The 18,716-nt window shown below is 41.9% G+C and overlaps 1 protein-coding gene across 1 annotated transcript in view; it reads left to right on the top strand.

Moving 5' to 3' along the window:
* The window catches only part of LMO1 (LIM domain only 1), a 57,115-nt gene that overhangs the window by 27,844 nt on the left and 10,555 nt on the right, over positions 1-18,716 (top strand). The window contains exon 2 of the mRNA XM_026070639.1: positions 12,928-13,141. Within this exon, the coding sequence (XP_025926424.1) occupies positions 12,928-13,141 (214 nt within the window). The remainder of the gene's footprint in view (positions 1-12,927; positions 13,142-18,716) is intronic.

Below are 18,716 nucleotides of genomic sequence, written 5' to 3' on the forward strand. Positions count from 1 at the left end.
AATTTTTTTTTTTTAAGGTTTTTCTAATTGCCGCGCTTCTTTCCTCTTCCCCCTTTTAAGTGGCTTTAGACAGTTGCAGAACTTTGATTTTAAATTTATCTAATCTCTCAAGAAATCTAGGTAAGGAAAACTATTGTAACTGAAAACGGCTCCATTTTTTTTCCCTTTCTTCCATTCTAATAGATATGTTTAGTCTGCTTTAAAAGCCTTCTGGAGAACCTTTTATAAATGACTAATTTAAGCTTGTCAGGTTTTAATTATAATCTCTCTATACACAAGTTAAGATGCTTAACGCCAGTGAAAAGTTCTGAATACAATGCAAACCTGTGTCAAGTTGCAGAGCACTCTTACCCGTCTTAATTGCTTTCAGTTTGAACTCTAACCTTAACTCTCCCATCTGTCTTATACATTCCCTTCTCTCATCACAGCCACTTTCTTTCCGTAGAGTGCTGAGGATCTACCTTGATTCTACAACATTTTTAGTCTGGCAAAATCTGGCCCTCAGACTGCATCTGAATGTTTAGCTCACTCTTTTTCCGCTACAGCATAATATACTTCCCTGGAGTGCAGTTCAGGTCTCCTGGATAGCACAGAATATGCCCTGACGCCCCTGGTGAAATAGGACTGCTTATGTGGAGTATAGGGGACCTCTCTATATGAGAAGCAACATTGGTCCCAAATGTCTTGACAACTTCTAGTTTCAGTTCAAATCACTCCCAAAGAGCATCTGTAGGGCATTTTTTTGTGTCTGCAGTTTTATGGATGTTGTCTTAGGTATTTTATTCCTTTATAGGACAGATGTCTGCCTAATTTTCCAGCTATGACCCAGCCTTAGTAGCAAAGGGTAGTTGCATCTTTTCCATAGATAAAAATGAGTTTCACTCAAGCTTAGAAAATTAGCCTTGAAAATACTTGGTAAGTGCAGATTCCTTCTGGAGAGTGCATTTAAAAGTTTGAATCCAAAATTGATTTGGAAGTACTTTAATCTAAAATAACCCTGATGTTAGCATTGTTGTCTGCAACTCCTGCTGGCCTCTCGTGTTCCGGTTCAGTGCATTGGCACACAGTTCCCTGATGCTGTGAAATTGAGACTCATCTGGAGATACAGACTTTTCTAAAAAGGATTGCAGGGCACTTACGACTCCTCATTTCATTAGCGCAGTGAAGGAGTTCTTTTCAAGAGTCAGGAATCTTACGATGAGGTGGGCAAAAGCTAAGCAAATCAAGCAGTAGAGAATCTCCTGTCAAAATGCAGTGCAGGAAAGGCTGCTCGGTATGGTTTTTGGGGCATAAGTTTAGAATTTTTAGAGCTGAAGGTTAGTGTTTTAGAATTTCCTTCTTTTTAGTCTGAGGTTTCAGGCAAAGCGTAAGGAGATACGTACTCAGTCAGGACTTCAGGACTCTCCATGTTTCAGGACGCTTTTCGTTCTGAACACTCAGCTAGGTCATATGATCTTTTTTATTGTTTTTAACCAAGTGAAACCATCAGCATCTTCATGTATGTTGGTGAGAATTAAATGGAGCATAAATAACTGAATTGAAAAGCAGACTTCCACTTTAAGAGGATCAGTTGCTGCACAAAGCAATGGTAATGATCCAGAGGAGCAGGATGCATAGAGGAAAAGAGTAGAGCACGAGTTCCATCCAAAGTGCAGGCAGCAGGTCATAAATTCTTGTAGTGGAGGTGGTCTGAAATTCAAGGAATAGGATTAGAGAGCTACTGTAGGTTAATGAAAACGGCTCCCTTAGGATCAGCTTGAATTCAACTCAGTGGTCAGCTGTAAGAAGAGGAATGTCTCCTGCAATTCCAACTTCTCATCCATATTCYGAATGCTGTGATGCTCCTGAATAGTTAATAGAATAGAATATGCTGTGTTACAGTGTATTTCATTCTTAGATGTTTTAATGCAAACCAAATGTCATACTAACTTGCCCCAAACACTTAGTGCTCTCTTTGTTCTGGAACAGTTGGCAAATTACAATAGAGTTTTCAAAGCCTTTTTGGGGCATTTTGCAAAAAGACATAAGAAAAAAATGTCTTGCAATTTTACTCTCCTATTTGGGTCATTTTTCTTGTCCGGAGTAATAGTGCTCAAATCCTATCTCTATACATCACCTCAGAGGAACTCGTTATTGAAGGAGTATACAACAGCTAATGCCAAGAGACCACTCTTAATTCTTATCAGCATAATTTCTTGTAAAGAAGGGTAGTATTAATGGCCAGCTGTGGATTGCAAGCCCTGACTTAATCTGTTTTGAATAAACAAAAATAGTTTGAGATGTATAGTTACTAGCCGACTTCAGCTGGAACAAATGTTTAATGAAGAGTGTTGTACTGGGGGGCTGCATACCTTTCCCTGCAAATGAAGGGGGAGATGGTCAGGAGCACAACTTTTTCCATCCTAAACCTAGGAGCGAAATGGGATAAAGCAAGATGTGCCTGTGGAAGCAAGCTGTGGCTAGGTAGGGCTCAAGCTAGACTTCAGTAAACAGAAGAATGGGAGCAGGAGAAGTATTTAGCCCCAGCTTTCTCTCCCTTTTCCATCTTTTTTGCATTTGAAGAACAACAACCGTAGTTGATATTATTTGCAAGATACAGCAAGTTCTCCCTGACAGAATTCACTCTGCTTTTTTAATAGCCTTGAAATATCAAACTGCCTTTGCCAGGGTAAGAGCAAAGAGGGTGTTGCCCTGTCTTGGGTCAGTGGTGGGATGTGAAGCATCATTGCAGTTTTTGATGGGCTATACTTGTTGAAATGTCTAGGGTCTTTGTTAAACTGCATGCATGACCAGAATATCCATAGTCCTTCTGTACTCCAGCTGCTGGCATTACAGACGCCTTGGACTTTTGTCTAGTTGGTCTCAGACAGGAGCCGTAACTGAGCAAAGTGCTCTCTTTTGCCCTTGCTGGCTACTCTTGGCTGCCTTGTGCTGGCTTGCTGTTCCTCAAAACCTCTCCTCTGCCTCACAGCTGACTGCACTTGGGCAGAGGAGTTCAACGGGGGAGAGGCAGGATCTTTAGGAGCTGGTATTAGGACTTTTCGAGGTAATTGCAGGCCCCTGAAGTTTGACTAGACATTGCTATGCTATGTAATCTGGTGAAATCCAGTGCAATTGCACTAGGTCTGAACCTCTCGTGAGAACCTCTTCTGAGACTTTCTGTTGTACAGCTGAAGTCTCAAACTTGTTATTGGGTTCTGTGGTAGTGTGTTCCTCTTTAAAAATGACTGATGAACTAGAAGCAGTCTGGTCAAGATTTTCAAAGCCAAGCAAGGATCTAGTCATATAGCTTGAGTTTTTTCACTGGAGACTGTATGGCTACGTTCACCAAAGCAACTCTGCAAATTTCACGCGGTATTTCACAATTACAACTTTCCTATCTTGCCAGTCTTTCAGGAGGTCATATAGTGTCGTTCAAAACTTCAACACTTGCAGAAGGTTAGAGCTTTGTTTGTATCCAAGATGATACAAATTCTGCTTTTTAAATCAGTAATTATTTATTGGTTGCTTGCGCAGTGATCACCAATGCAAAACTGAGATTCAGAGTCTCACGACCAACCACACCTGGAGACTTAACAAACTTGACACTATGCCCACCTCAGTCACTTTCAGGCGACAGGAAAAAACACCACTTTGAAATATGAGGGGAGGGGGGTCTACTCTCTTAACCTTGGTTTTTCTCCACTACCTTCATGAGACGAAATTCCAGTCTGCTTTATTTTTTTAAGTCAGCAAACTGATTATATATTGTAAAAGATCAGTGTTTTCATGGGTGAGTAGTAATTACTGAGTAATGGCTTAAAACATTTCCTGAAGGAACATAAAGCTGTTTTTAAAAGTCAAGAGTACATTAAAAGGATTACCATGTAGATTTGATTTTTAGATAACACTAAAATGGATCCCAAATGGACTTATGAAAAGGGATGCTATCTCTTTAATGGAAAGTGCATGGTCTGACAGCTCAGCATGCAAATGGTCCTGCAAAGAAGTGTATTGTGTTTTTTCCTTTCAACAAAGAGAGAAGGAAATAGCTCTCCTTCCTGCCCTGCCCCTTTCAACTTTTAATAGCAGATGAGTTGGTCTGGTTTTGCTAGGAGAGGGAGAAGAGCCCAGGTTTTCAGGATAACTGCATCTTTCTGAACCATTAGGGAGGTGTATTTCATGACTTCTAGAAGGTCAGCAGCAATTGTGTCTGTTTCATGGATTGCATTAAGTGGAGGGACTCTCTGCATTCTTTGTAGGTGAATCCTTACTCATCTCTTGAAAATGAAGAAAATATGCAAATAGATCTGTAGTCCTTATATATTTCTAGAGTTAAAGTGCAGTTGTACTAATCTTGTGCAAGGCATGGGCATCAGTGTTCAGCTTTGCAGAAAGTTGTGGGGGAGGGCCTGTTACTTTCCTGCTAGAATAACTTGCAGTCACTACAGCTATTTCAGAGTTGCCAGCACAACTTCCTCGTGGTTGACGGTGTAAAATACGCTTTTGGCCTGAGTAGGATTTCTTCTAGAAACATTTAAAAGAGTGTATTCATATTTCATTAAATACAGGGCACCAGAATTCCAAATTCTTTTGTGGTATTGCACAAATTATTATAGGCTCCAAAAGTCTTGAGAAATTTCTATAAGCCTGTGAAAGCTTTAGATTGGATAGTCATCATTGCCTGCATTAAGGCTTGTGACAGATTGCTTCATCAGTGTACATAGAGCAGAACATCAAATGGCCATTTGGCAGTGGGCACTGAAATTCTATTAAGGTTGCCAAAAGCTTAGCTTGACATTGTATATGTCTGCTAAAAGGCTGTAGAAAAGATGATGATGATCGTGCAATGATATAGTTCTTTTCTCCTTAAAATATTCACATATATAGTGTACCAAATCTGTCAGGGTGATGTTAATGTTTCACTGCTAAACCTGAGCTCTGCTACACCGCACATCTTTGCATATCTCTTGAAACCTCACTAGTAATATGTTAAGTGACACATTTTAACCAGAAAACCAGAACTGTGGATTATTACACGTGTGCGTGGAAATAATTGACTTGAATTTTAACTTCTCAAGTGCTTTTTGGGATTTCAACTTGATAATAGAGTTTTTTCATTTCATTTTCTTTCCCTTTTGGAAGGGGGTGGGGGAAAGGACAATAAACAGTCCCTGGATTTAACATTGATGCTCAGGTTATTCCTAAATAACTGAGAAGTGAGGGATGAGTCCTTAACTTTGTGATCGTTTAACTTGGAGACTCTTCTTCCTTTGGTTTGCTTTGGCAGCCAAACCCCTTGACTAGCAAAACTTTGGAGCTTAGTATCATTTTAATGGTAACCTGCAAATCTATGGACTATTGAGGAATATGGGAAAAATTCTAGACTAATAATCCCTAATAATCATTTTCTCATCTGTGGTATTCTTACACTGCTATAAAGCTGGTTTGAGAGTAGTCTTTCCATTGTCAGACCCTGTGCATATTCCTGGCTTTTTTTCCTGCTACAGAAAGTGAATGAGGGAACTGGCCACCTAAAATCATGACCTTTGCCAGATTGTAGGATGTTAAATTGTGACTAATGAAGAAAGTCTGATCAGAATGTTCTCAGACTAGGTTGAAAGTGTAAGAAATCTGCATGTTTTTAACTGTTCCCAGGGCTCAAAACAATAAAAATGGATTTTACTGAAACATGGCATGTGCTAAGATTAAGCTTTGGACATACGCCAATTATGAAAAATTAAAGCTCAAACAAGCATATTTTATGAGCACAGGGAAAATGTTGCTTACGGGAATGATTTATAGAAACTCTTTTGCAGCAGCAATTATTACGGTTTGCATTCAGTCCTGCTGCACGTGTTCCCTTTATCGCTACAGGTTGTCCTTTGGTAAGCACTACTCAGTAACAGAGGGATCCTAAGCCTCCAAACTTTGGGGGAAAAGGAAATTTGAGAGTCTAACCCCAAACCTTGTCTCATGAATCAGGACTCCCCTTGGTACGAATTAGCATGATGGGAATGATTATTTTGGACACATCTGTTTTTCTGAGCAAGTGGCTTAAAAATAAGGTCTCTGCATATGAGATTAGAGGGTCTCAGGAAGCTTTGGATCACTTTTAGGCAGCTGCAAGTGCCACAGGAAACTAGACCCTACAGTAAGTTTCACTGAAGTTTATTCAGAACCTCTAAGGCCAAAAAATTTGCTGTTGCTCTTGGAAGAACTATAGCATAGTTAGAATAGAAATTATGATGAAAATGTTGTTTCTCCTATTAACTGCCCCCTCCAGCTACTTTTTCACCATGCTTGGGGATTTTATTCAGTAATGATTCAGAAGAAGGAATACCACAAATGAATTGCTAAAGCCACTGTAAAAATCACCTGCTTTATATTGCAGCATAAAACTGGAAATGAAGAAAGATTGTGGTTACTCACTGAATAATTTTGATGAATGGTCTAAAGCTTGTTCATAAGCATTTCGTTGCGAGTACTCAGTGTTCCAAATGTAATGTTTTAATTGGATATACAGATGACACGATGACACAATGAGTTTCACCTTGCTGACTGGCTGACCATAAATCTTCAAACTAAATTCTTGGTGAAGATGCCCAAGACTGCATACTTTCAATTCAGTGGAAGTGCACAGTTTAACTTGTTTCTCAGGGTGTAATATTCATAGGTGAGTAATACAATACTGGGAACACAAAGTGAGTCTCTTTTCAAAGGGAATTAAAATTCACTGCATCTTTTTGGCAATGACTGTCTACATTTACTTAAATGGGTGATGCAGGGCTCTAATGCTTTTAAATGATATCAGATCCTCTGAAAAAAGATGCAAGACTGCTGCTTATTTATGGTGATGAGACAGGAGTTAATAAGATTACTCCTGTTCTTCAGTTACTTTTTCATCTTTTGCAGCCAAATACTAGGGTGGGGGGGGGTGTTGTTAGTAGGCAAAAGGAGGTCAGTTCATTTAAAGACTATTGATGGTAGAAATAAACATTTTTTGCCTCAAGTGGAATTCTGAAACCTAGGCCCTATTGCCTAATTGCCAAAAATTCCAGTCTTTAAACCAAAATTGCTTTTAGCACCAGAATGCTGGATTCCTGCAGTAATCACTTACATAAATTGCAATAAATCTTAAAAAAAAAAAAAAAAAAAAAAAAAAAGCATAATGTAAACCTGTAAGAATTGTGGCTTTCGGAGGATGGGTTATTCAAAAATGTGGTAACAGAGTCTGAAAGCCACTGTTCAAGCAGGAGTTTGTGGTGGAGAATAAAAACCTGATTCCAGTGCTACTATGTGCAGGGTGCTGTACAAATGGATAGGAAGCATTATTCATGTCAAGAACCTTTGTGGGCATGGGTGTTTTTTCCGTAGTTATTGCCTTTGTTGTTGAGCAAGCTTTTATGCTAAGAGCAGCTAATCTGAGAAAAAGTTTTAAAAAAAAATTGCAGAGGGAAAGAGTTAAAGCCATCTGCCTGAAAGCATTGTGTAAAACATACACACAATGTTGGGGAAATAAGCCAATTATGTGTGCTTCACAGGAGGTGGGGGACTGACCTTTGTGTATAATTAGTTCTTTTATTTAAAGCAAAGATTTTGAATAGAATAACTAATTAGCTGTCATAAATGGCAAATTGAAGATTTTGGCCAGATTCCTTAGGGAACGTGGGAGGACGTCCCTCCTCCCAGCCCATACTGTACGCTCTCGCACTCCTCATTAGGCTTGTTTTTGGTTCTCCGCAGCGGTAATGAGGAGTGCAGCGGCAGCACTGAACTGAGCCCCCTCTAACAAGGCACGAAACGCAGGTGGGACGTCCAGCACCGCCTTCAGCGCCGCCGCCATGGGCAGAGGGAGGGCTCGCGTGGGAGGGGGAGCCAAGCCGCGCGGCTAGGGGGGTCTGAAAAACCGTGGTGATATCACCTGCGTTTTATGCTCTGGACTTGACTGTATAAAATACAGGCAAGCTGCAAAGCCTTGAGGCATATATCATTAGCCAGCAGTCCCACATTACTCTTTCAGACCAATTAACCTTTAGAGTTGCATTAAAGAAATTAGGTGGTGAACTTCCCTGCTTTCAGAGGGGACCAGCAGCTCTCTTGCAGACCAGAGCACTGTGGAGACATACGCCATAGGGCCATTGCAGATAACTGTTATTTAAAAGGCCTACCATTTATAAAGTTTCTAGGCTCTCTTGGAAATGAGGCTTTATGAACAGTGCCCTTAGAGGAACTGCTGCTGATTGCCATGTGAATGGAAATATCGCTAAAATGGCTGAGAAGAACTTAGGGGTGTACTTAGTGGACACTTGTGTTATAAAGCCAGCTGAATAATTTTACAGAAAGACCCCGACTGAGAAGATACGGGCTGATTAAAGCTAGTTTGTCCGACTGTGAATAGAGGTAAAGTTTAGATTACCCACTACAGTAACAGCCTCTTTAGACACAGTCATAAATTTCAGTGTGACCAGAGGTGGTGTCTATAATTTTTTAATGTGCATTGGAGCTCGGAGCACTCAAAACAGGTTTTGTTTTGTATTTACCAGCAGCAAGTCTAAGTTATAAAGGGCAAAGAAGAGAGTGTAGGTAGCCAAAAATAGAAAGGCCTCATCTACTGTTTCTAAGAAAAGATAGCGATGGATGGCTAGCAACAGGAGAGGAGAAGGGAACTTGATGTTTCTTTCAGAATTTAGTAATCACCCAGAGTTCCCTTTGTGAACATATATTTAAGCAGCTGAGTATCCAGTTGTTAGTTTTTCTAGCTCTGCGAAGGTACTTTTCTCATCCTGGCTCCCGGTGTGTGCGTGGGATTGGTCTAAGGTGAGCCTTTGGTTTCTTGGCAGCCCCTGTTCAGGCCCCACGTGCCCCTGATCGAAAGGAACTCAGTCTCTCAGCCTGTTTGCTGAGTACTGGGGGAAAAAATCTAAATAGAGAGATGAAGCATCCTTGCAGTTTCACAGTGGGGAAATCTGCAAAAAGAAAGAGCAGCTCTGCAAGTAGTTTCTGCCTGCAAAGCCCTGACTGTTTGGGGTTTGTTGACGGGGAGGTAGGAAGAGGAAGGTGGGGCTTGGCGTTGTCTGGGTCCTCTCTCTGCAAGCCTGCAAAAGGGGTTAAGCTTTTGAGATGCTGCTCTCTTGTTGCTTGGAAATGACATGGCAAGCATGCAAGGAACCCTTGCTGATCAAGTTTGGCAGTTTTTGAAATTTTGTTTCACGCCTTGCCTGCTGTGTCAGCTCAGCAGCTAATTGCAGCTGCAACTTTCTGTAGTTGTGTGAGCGCGCCGTTCAGATTGGCTGGTTGGGATGTCGGAGGGAAGCCTCGCAGACCAAAATGCAATTTCAAAACACTGAACCTGACCAGCAGAGGCTGACCTTGCTCGTTATTATCTGAGTGGGAATAGCAGCTTTGAACATCGTATGATCTCTGAAATAGTACCTTTTTCATTAGAAAGCCCCCTGCTGAACACTGACCAAATACATAGCTTTTTTCCTTGCTTAAGGTACTGTTTAAAAATATATATATCTGTTCCTTTGCTAGTTATTAGAAGAAAATCAAAGTGTTACATTCCTCTTACTCGCCAAAGCCTCTCCTAAGACAATGATGTGCTTGCAGTAGCAGGGCGCCGCGGCAGCAGCAGGCAGGGCTGCGAGGGCTGCAAATGGAGCGAGAACTGCCCCAACAGCCAGCCCCGGAGCCATCGGGGACTGGTGACCCCGGGCTCGCTTACCGTGTCGTGACAGAAACCCTCCTGGCCTGCCAACCCGCCTTTATTGATCAGATCAGCTTCCCTTAACATTCCCGCCAGGRTTTCGCCGCTGCTCCTGCTCTCAGAGCTTGACCACGCTGCCGCTCCCGTGGGCCCGTTCCTCTGGGCCGGGGTAGCTGTGACTCTGAAGGGGCACTGGTTTCCAAAGTGCTCAGCTTGCTTGGGAAGTCACAGCTGGCTGAAGATCTTGTATTTCTTAACCACACGGATGATCTCAGACCTCACCTTTACAGCAGCTTCTTGCTGAGTTTAAGGGGCTCCATTTGCCTGGAATCTGCGTTTTGAAGTTTGCAGCATCTCCAGATGCCAGATCATCATGTTAACTTAGTTTCTGGTCAATCATCTGCTTTGTGGTCCCACTTTGACTTTGTCTGGGGAAAAAAAGCATGTAAATTGCTAAAGTGGAGGGTTCAACAGCATAGAAATGTTCCTGTGTTAGTAATGGGAGAAGTACTGTGCAGAAGAAAACTGACTTAGCATTTGGTGTGTTTAAACCTTATGCTGATATGTTTAATCCTGACACGGATGTACCCAGTGCTTCTGTGTATGTATTTTTCAGTAGAGAGTCAGTGACACTTAAAACCCTCAGGATTTTGTGTGTACTTACAGGTGGGGAATCAGAAGCTAGAAAAGAACTGGAAAAGAATTGGGAATTCAAGTTCTATAGAAAATAAACTGGTCAAGATAAAATGAAAAAGTGAACGTTGTGTGATAAATTTCTGATGAGAAGTACTTTTCAGACAAAAGATAATTGCTTGACCATTTTTTTAAGTATATAAATATTGACGTATTTAAATATATTAATGACTAACCAGTGAATCTTAGCCAAATTTGCAAAATGAACATTGCAAAAAAAATTGCACCATGACACAATTCATAACAAATCCTGTACTACCTCTAAGGGTAGATAGCTTGTATTTAGGGAGCCTTTTTTGGGGAGAAGGGAGGGCTGGACTCCCTGGTGTTTAGGGCTCCTGTATTAAAAAATAATTGTCACACTGAGTTCTTGGTTTCCCTAGGTGCAAACTGTTTTCTTTCACCACTGCTGCTAATGTTAAACTGTCCTTACGTGCGAATGTATATATGCACAGTTCCCTGTCTTAGAATATGGCAATCTCTTTCCATGAAATGTTAATTTCCTGGTGCAGAGTTTGAGAGAACATGTCATGAAGATCTTAAGTTACTTGGAAAAAAAAAAAGACTCATGAAATGAAGCTTCTCYTTGCTCTGAAAATGTACTTTGTAAAAAGTACTGTGTACCCAGAACGACTGGGCCACTTTCCTCATTCTCGTAAGAAACTCTCACAAGGAGTGCACGGCTTCTGTAATCTGACCTTGAGCATCTGCAGTATATTATGCTTCTCAAACTTCCCTGTCTTTTCCTCTTTCCRAATGTGTGGCTGTTTCTCTGTGGACGTCTGTGCATAATTTCTTGGATGCTCAGGAACTCTGGCAGAACCAGAATGAGTGGCTTTATGGGCTGCGGATGTGGCAGTTGAGCACAGATTTAAGTTTTCACTTAATTATTGCATATTTGTCACTGGTGTCAAAAGTTTGCTAGTATCGACTTTGCAAGTGGATTTAGAGTGTACCGCAGCAAAGAGCAGGAGGGCTCTTTAAGCCTTAAGAGTTTTTGAATGTTACTTGACCTGTCTCCATGCTGCTGAGACCACTTTGATAACAAATGGATCAATACCTCACTGTTTGTGTAGAAGTGTCTTAAGTGCTATTGTCGTCTGCTTGCAGCTCTGACAAAGCAATTATTACTGTAAGAGTGGTGGGTTTTACATGGGCTAAGCATTAGCCACCCTTGGGTCACCCTTGCTTTTAAGGAAAGTAGCAAATGTCACTTATTACAGTGGCACTAACTAGTTCACTCTGGTTAAGGGGCTGTTAATAATTCCATTATAAAGCTGCTACTTTCTGGGACATCTGGCTTGCTGTAGAAATGGTGGCTTAACTTTGTATAAGAGCATATATCCAGTGACACCTGCTACTGTAGGCAAAGTGCCCCCTCATCTTCTCTGCATTGGTTAAGCCCACTGCATGCTCATTAAAGGCCCATTGCTGTCGTTTTTAGTGAYTGGCACCAGTGAAAATGGTAACAAAAAACAGGCTCCAGAGAAAATGGGATTTTGGCCTCTCAGCAAGTTCATTTCTTCCTTCATCATCTCTTCCTCCCTTTCTCCCCCACAATACAATCCTTGTTTATTTTTGCACCTTATCCACAGGATCCTTGAAATCTTTCCCTTCCTTCCTTTTAAACTGAGAAGGGAGACAGGTTTCACACTAACCTGAGTTGGGCACAGGAGGCACCAGCTGTTTAGAGAGGAAGAAGCTGGAGCCAGCGGTGTGAAGACTGCCAAAGTGAAGAAGGCAGCCACAGCAAGGTGTCCCACTAGCCTAGTGACTCAAATGTCCTGCCACCACCTCTTACCCCATTAGTTCATGCTTGCTTTGCAGTCCCTGYGGGGATTTCCAGAGAGAGAAAAAGTCCTAGCTTTTTAGTACCTTTTCCAGTGGTACAAAGAGGAGGCAGAAAGCTTTGCTGGCTCTTAAGGAGTATGGCTTCACGAATGGTAGAGACACACTGGCTGGGTTATTTTCAGCAGTCTTTGAGGGCTTTTGAATAGCATTTAATTTAGAGCAGCCCAGGGACTTCTCTAGCTTTCACTGAGGCCTCTGTGATCAGTGCTGCTTACAAAGGAGGAAGAAAGGTGGCATACTTCATCTTTAGCACCTTCCTCTTCTTGTCCCCATCAAGTGTGATCCAGCTAAGTTGAATGGGGGGAGTACATGCAGTGGTTGCCCTTCTGAGCTTCATAATTGCCTGTAGCAGGTAATGAACAACACAAGGGTACTGTTAATGAGGGAAAAGGCGAATGCTGAAATTGCAAGCAGTTTATTCTGCTGCAGGATGTTAATTAAAAAAAAAGTCAGGTGTTTTGCATCAGCTCTACCTCTAGGAAGTGAATGTCCCATTCCTGCAAGTGAATGCTTACCCTGCGACAGCAAATGAAACTTAAGTTCCTTTGACCAGCAACTTCTTGCAATGTGAACTTCTCGTAATGAAACCAGCAGTAGCATTTGCTTGCAGATCACTGAATGCTACCCAGAAATGCAGGAAACCTATTTAAACTGTTTGAATATCTTCTAAATTCAATGGTTTGCTTGTGTTGTAGGTGTGCCGATGTTATCTGTACAACCCAAAGGGAAACAGAAGGGCTGTGCTGGCTGCAACCGGAAGATCAAGGACCGGTACCTTCTGAAGGCACTCGATAAGTATTGGCATGAAGACTGTCTAAAGTGTGCCTGCTGTGACTGTCGTCTTGGAGAGGTTGGATCAACTCTTTACACAAAAGCAAATCTCATTCTTTGCCGCAGAGATTACCTGAGGTAAACAGAGGAACGTAGTGCAGGCTCTTGCTATAAGCCTCTCAGTTTGCTGCCAGCTATTTATCTTTCTAAACTTCTACTATAAAAACATGTAGTTGTGCCTGGTTACCCTTGCCTAAAAGTAGCTGGAGTTTCTTCCTCTTTCTAAGTGTGGCTTTTTGTTTGCAGTTAAGGTATTTTGTAGTCAGTGAAGTGGCATGCTATTTTTAGGTCAAGATAGGAGGAGAAGAGCATGGCTTAACTTTTTATTGTTATGAAATAAAAGCAAAAAGTGTTTACTGAGAAAAATTAGGACAAGATTATGAACTGTTCTTGCATATCTGTAATGTTATGCTCTTGCACAATGACTTTACCTTTTCCTTTTCTCTTTCAATGATAGCTTTTAGACAGACTTCCAACACTTGCATTCAGTAAGTTTCAGAGTGTAAGTAAACAGAGCAAAACAGTCCAAAATTACAGATTAACTTCAGTTTTGTTTTTCCTCATGAGGAAGTCTACAGAGCCCATAAACAACTCTGAGTTAAAACTATCCTGTCAGTGTGTCTGTAATAAATAGCAACACATGGGATTTTTTGGCTGATGTATGTGGGGGATTTGTATAAGAGTATCCTAGATAAGCACAAATAAATTGTAATAAGCAGCAGCCCTAATACAGACATTCTTATGAGGGTTACACTGCAAAACACTCGCACAGTTTTCTTTCATTTTTCCTTTGGAAGAATGTACTTGTTCTCCAGCTAATGTGTGTTTTCTTTTTTTCCATAAAGCGCTGATAGCATTTCCTATTCAGCCTCAACCAGCAAACACATCTGAAGCAAAACAAAAACAATACACTGTTTTAAGATAGGGAGGTGTAAAGCCAGCTAATCTTGTGGTATTAAAAAGCCATCTATGTTAGTGTCGACACTCAGATGCTTCATATGTTTCAGTATAAAACATATTTCTGAAAAGTCATAAGTTTTTTCTTAGTAAAACCTCGACAAGTTTCTCCCTCAGAAAATGAGAGAATGAGCCTTGAGCCAATAAGAAGAAATAAGTCTGTTAGCTGCTTTATTGGAACTGCCCCCTTGCCTTTCGGCAGTCAGCATACCAGAGCCGCCTCCTCCGGGGGGTTGCTCCTGGTTGAGCTGAAGCTCACCAGGGCACACGTGAAATGCCTCGGCTCAGATTCCACCATGCAGGCAGCAGTCACAGGCCTACCCAGGGGAGGTGGGGTGTGTCCCCAAATTGTAGGTGTGGAGAGGCCAAAGTAAGGGTAGAACATGTCCGAAGAGGGAAAGACAGGGTAAGCAGCCATTGGAAAGGTGGAGAGGATGTGATGAGGAAAGAATTAACTATCTTTGCTATTATGAAATACGTTTTGTACCTTATTTTAAGTCTGAGTATTTACTAGTACCATGAGTCACTTGCTCTGGAGGTATCCTTGACCCTCTCTGTGCTAGCTGGAGAAGCTGAGCTCCAGAAGGCTCCGTAACACACAGATTTCTGACCCCCAGCTGTCGTTTTGGTCCTTCACTGACCCTCCTTCAGTTCAGCTGTACTCTTCCTGTATTGCGGGCATAATTCTGACTTAGCAATGAAGAATATAACTGTTCTGAAGCATTGTTCAACTTGTTCAAGGATCACATTAATTCTTTTTAACATAGTACCACAATGGGGATTTATTAGCTGCTAATCACAAGGAACCCCAGTACCTTTCAGGAGAGCTTCTTCCAGGATTAGTCTTCCTTCCGGAAGCTATACGCCACATTAGTTTCGAGAGTGTTTCTTTACACTTGGTTGTATTAAAACACATTGCTTGTTTACACCCAGCTTGCCAAGTGATCAAGCTCTCCCCATCAGTCATCCTCCTCTTCATTGTTTATCACTTTTCCAGACTTTGTCATTCGTGCACTTGATAAACGGTGCTTTTTTTTAATCTGACCTGAAAGAAAGATATTCAGTGTTGCAGAACCCCACTAGAAATATATCTGCTGGGCAGTGATTCCCATTTATGTTTGCTTTTTGAGACCTATGAGCTACCTAGTATTTCCTCCATTTAATGAGCACTGTGTTCATTTTGGTTTGTTCTAGTTTCGTAACAAAACTAATGTACAGCATTGAATCAGGCGCCTTAGACTAGCCAAAGGAGAGCGTGGCAATGCTGTTACGCTTACAAGAACCTGCTTATCACCGTAGTTGTGGAGCATCTCATTCCTCCATTGGTTTATCTCGACAGCGCTGCTCTGAGGTGGAAAAGCTTAATCTGTGGTCTTCTAATTGGGCACTAGAGAGCTGGTCTCGCTGGGGCACGCAGGCAGGCTGTGCTAAGGTAGGGGGGCAGCCAGGAGGTGCAGATCCAGCCTTTGAGAAGGGAGGGCAGGATGTGGTGTGACACGTGGAAGGCAGCAGCTGGGGCTGGTGCTTTACCGTGTCTATGCAGCTTCTGTCGTAGCAAGAGTGAAGTGTGGTCCCTGAAGCAAACTTTTTCTGTGCGTGAAAGGGCTCTTCCAGCTCCTCTGCCTCCGTTTGTCAGGCTAGAATAACCCCCGGTTATCCAAGGGGGGAGTCTGCTGGTGTTTGTGCAGCACTGTCAAACTGTGAGGCAGAGACTTGTGTAGCCCCGTAACACTGGGTCAGACAATCTCCGTGCCAAAGAAATTTTAGATATTGTGAGCAAAAATGGGAGTAGTCTGTGTGTATCCCTAGAGGCGCTGAGCACGTTGACTGGCTGCAGAATCTCCTCTAGGTCTCTGGTGAGTCTTAACCACCTCAGACRATGGCTGTGGATAGATTCATTATGTTGCTAGCTAATTTCTGTGGGGGTTTTTTAGTACTTCCTACTTTAAATATTTTCCCYTTTTCTTAATTTAGTCTGTTATAGCTGCTTAGACCACTGGAAATATATCATATCTGTTTTTGCTGGAAAGTGCAACATAATCATTGTATCCCAGAGAATGCAACTAAGAATGGGGCAGGAAGCAGTAACACTAATTTTGTAACACAGTTGTTAAGAGACTTCAGCTGTTTAGCCAGATTCATAGCTGGGATGTTTTGCGTTCTTGCTAATAAATAAATTTATGTTTATATGCTTTTTGGGGGGTTCTGCTACACTCTTGCATTCTGTTTTCTTGCTGCTAGGTAACTCTTTTAGCGTCATAGAATAGGAATTGATAAGGTGCTATGGAGTCCATTATTTTATGAAACTATCAAGCAATTTTTTTTTTACCTTAAAACATCTTCTATTGCCTTCTACACAGAATATTTCCTTCTCTCTTGATTTTAGTTGTTAGTTTTGTGAACAGAAGGAACTAAAGTTGCTGTCGCCATCTYCTCTGTTGTCAGTTCACTCCTGGTATTTCGTGTTTTTCTTCTTGGACAATCATCCATTCCCATCATGTTTAATTCCTTCTCTTTAATAATTTTAGAGCCTATATCCATGGGTTTTTTTTCCCCTGGCTAAACAAACCCATGATACTTGTTCTACTTGCCAAATTTCAGCAGAATTCAGTCCCATAAATAAGCTTTCATACTTTGCACTGCCCTCACACCAAAAAGCGAGTACTTTATTTGGAGGACAGTGAAAGGAATTAATTGCTGACCACTTTCTATACATGTCTTTGAATAAGACCAGTGTCAAGTATTGCGCTAATATGGTGCCAGAAAGGATGCCTGGAAGGTTGTGGGCAGCCCAGAAATTTGGCTGGGGCGGTTGCTCAGGCGTGGCCTTTGCTGGGCAGCGTCCTCAGGAGCAGAGCCCCTGYGCCGTGGTTGCCGGCGAAGAAGAGCCCTGTGTTAGCTGGGCAGCTGCAGCCGGCGTGGGGCCCGGAACGAGGCTTAGCTTGGGCAGCTGCGTGGGGCAGCGCAGTGCTGCTGGAGCACGGCCGCCTCCGGCCACGCTGCTGCCAAGCAGGCCGTGGTGTCGGATGCAGCGCTGGGCTCTCTGCTGCGCGTGCTCGTCCTCACTGGGCTTTTGGAAGAAATTTTTCAAGTGTATTTCAGGATCTGCTAGCAGACCATAGCCAAATCATTTGTTTCAAAAGATAAACTGTCGTCATTGCTTGTGAAGGAACATTTGTTAACCTTCACATTTCATAAAACACTTTCTTGCTCATTTTTTAATCATGAAAGATGAAATTGGATCTTGAGTTGTTATCCTTGTGGTATCACCTCAGTCTCCAGCTGTGTCTAGATGTATCTTTTGATACATTTTGTCTGAGCAAATAGATTTACCATTTGTTTCACAATCAGAGCTCCAGCATTTCTACCTCTAATTATTTTTGATAAGCAAATGCTACTGAAGAAAGTGCTTCTGGGATAGAGGACCTCAGGATGCTGCTCTGAAAATTCTTCAGACCCTACAAACAGCAATTACGTGGTTGTTCTGAGCCGTAATTAAACATTCACCTAGCTCGCTGTGATGGTTTGGGTRTTGTATCAGGGTTTCCCAGGAGGAACCGACAACTTGAATTTCAGGGTGATGTGCTGATGAAGAACAATGAAGAATTTTTTCCTTTTTATTCCAGTTCTGGTGGCGTTGTACCCTCACGCAAGCAAAGGCAAGTCAGACTCACTTTGACAGGAACAGAACTGTCACTTCTGCATATACGGTGTGCTGCTAGAGCTTGTGAGGGTTTTTTTTTTTTTTTGATACTTAAAATGATTGGGACCTTAATTAGACTCCAAAGAAACCTCAAAACCTGCCTGAAAAAGTTATGKCAAATCAGTAGGAGCGAAAGACTTTCTGGAAAGGCCTGATATTGTTCTCAGTGGACTTGATAGAAATTCATTTCACTAAATTTCCACATATTTTTGATCAGTACTGCAACCTGAGCATGAAGTCGGTGCCTTCGACTGACGGGCAAGAACTCTGCAACCCTGTATGCCTGTCCGAGCCCCCGGCGCTGACGCCCCCAGAGCGCTCCTTGTATCGTGGAAGCTTTGACTCCATCCTTACTGAACTCTGCGGTGGGCAGTTCCTCATCCAAATAAGTCAAGTCACAATTACTATGGTTTCCAGTTTTGGGATATTGGTTTTTGTTCTGCTCCGAGTGTCACTAGCAGTTTCAGTTAGTGAAACTAGTTGTTAGTGAATTGCTTTGGGATCCCTTTAGATGAAGCGTCCTGTATCCAGCAAATGTGCAGCATTTATTATTGTTATGGAATATAAAAAGTGATTGTACCAAGGCATGGAAGGATTTTCTCTCTGATGCAGAAGAATGCAGGCAAATACCTTGCTTTTAGTGGGCTTCTGCATGTCAGTAATGAAGGCACTAAACCAAACAGTCAAACTGACTTGTGCATTTAAGCACAAGTCTTCAGAAATCGAAGAGCAGATACCAAAACTAGCAAAATTTAAGCTAAACTATCAGAAACATCAATAATGCTCCTGAATGTAGCTTCAGAYTGCAGATGCTGAAACACATTTGAAGCAGGGAAGAGCATTTTTTTTGTTTTTTTGCAATAAGAACATAGTGCGCGTACGTGCGCCAACAGTGTGCAGTGTTAGGTGGTGATCTGCTTTTCAAGGGACACATTCAGTGTGTTTATGTCCAGAAGTGCTCTTTCCTTGTGAGGAGAAGAGGTGTAAATGCAG

The sequence above is a fragment of the Apteryx rowi genome, unplaced genomic scaffold (genome assembly GCF_003343035.1).
Source record: "Apteryx rowi isolate R43461 unplaced genomic scaffold, aptRow1 scaffold_107, whole genome shotgun sequence".
Taxonomy (NCBI): Eukaryota; Metazoa; Chordata; class Aves; order Apterygiformes; family Apterygidae; genus Apteryx; species Apteryx rowi.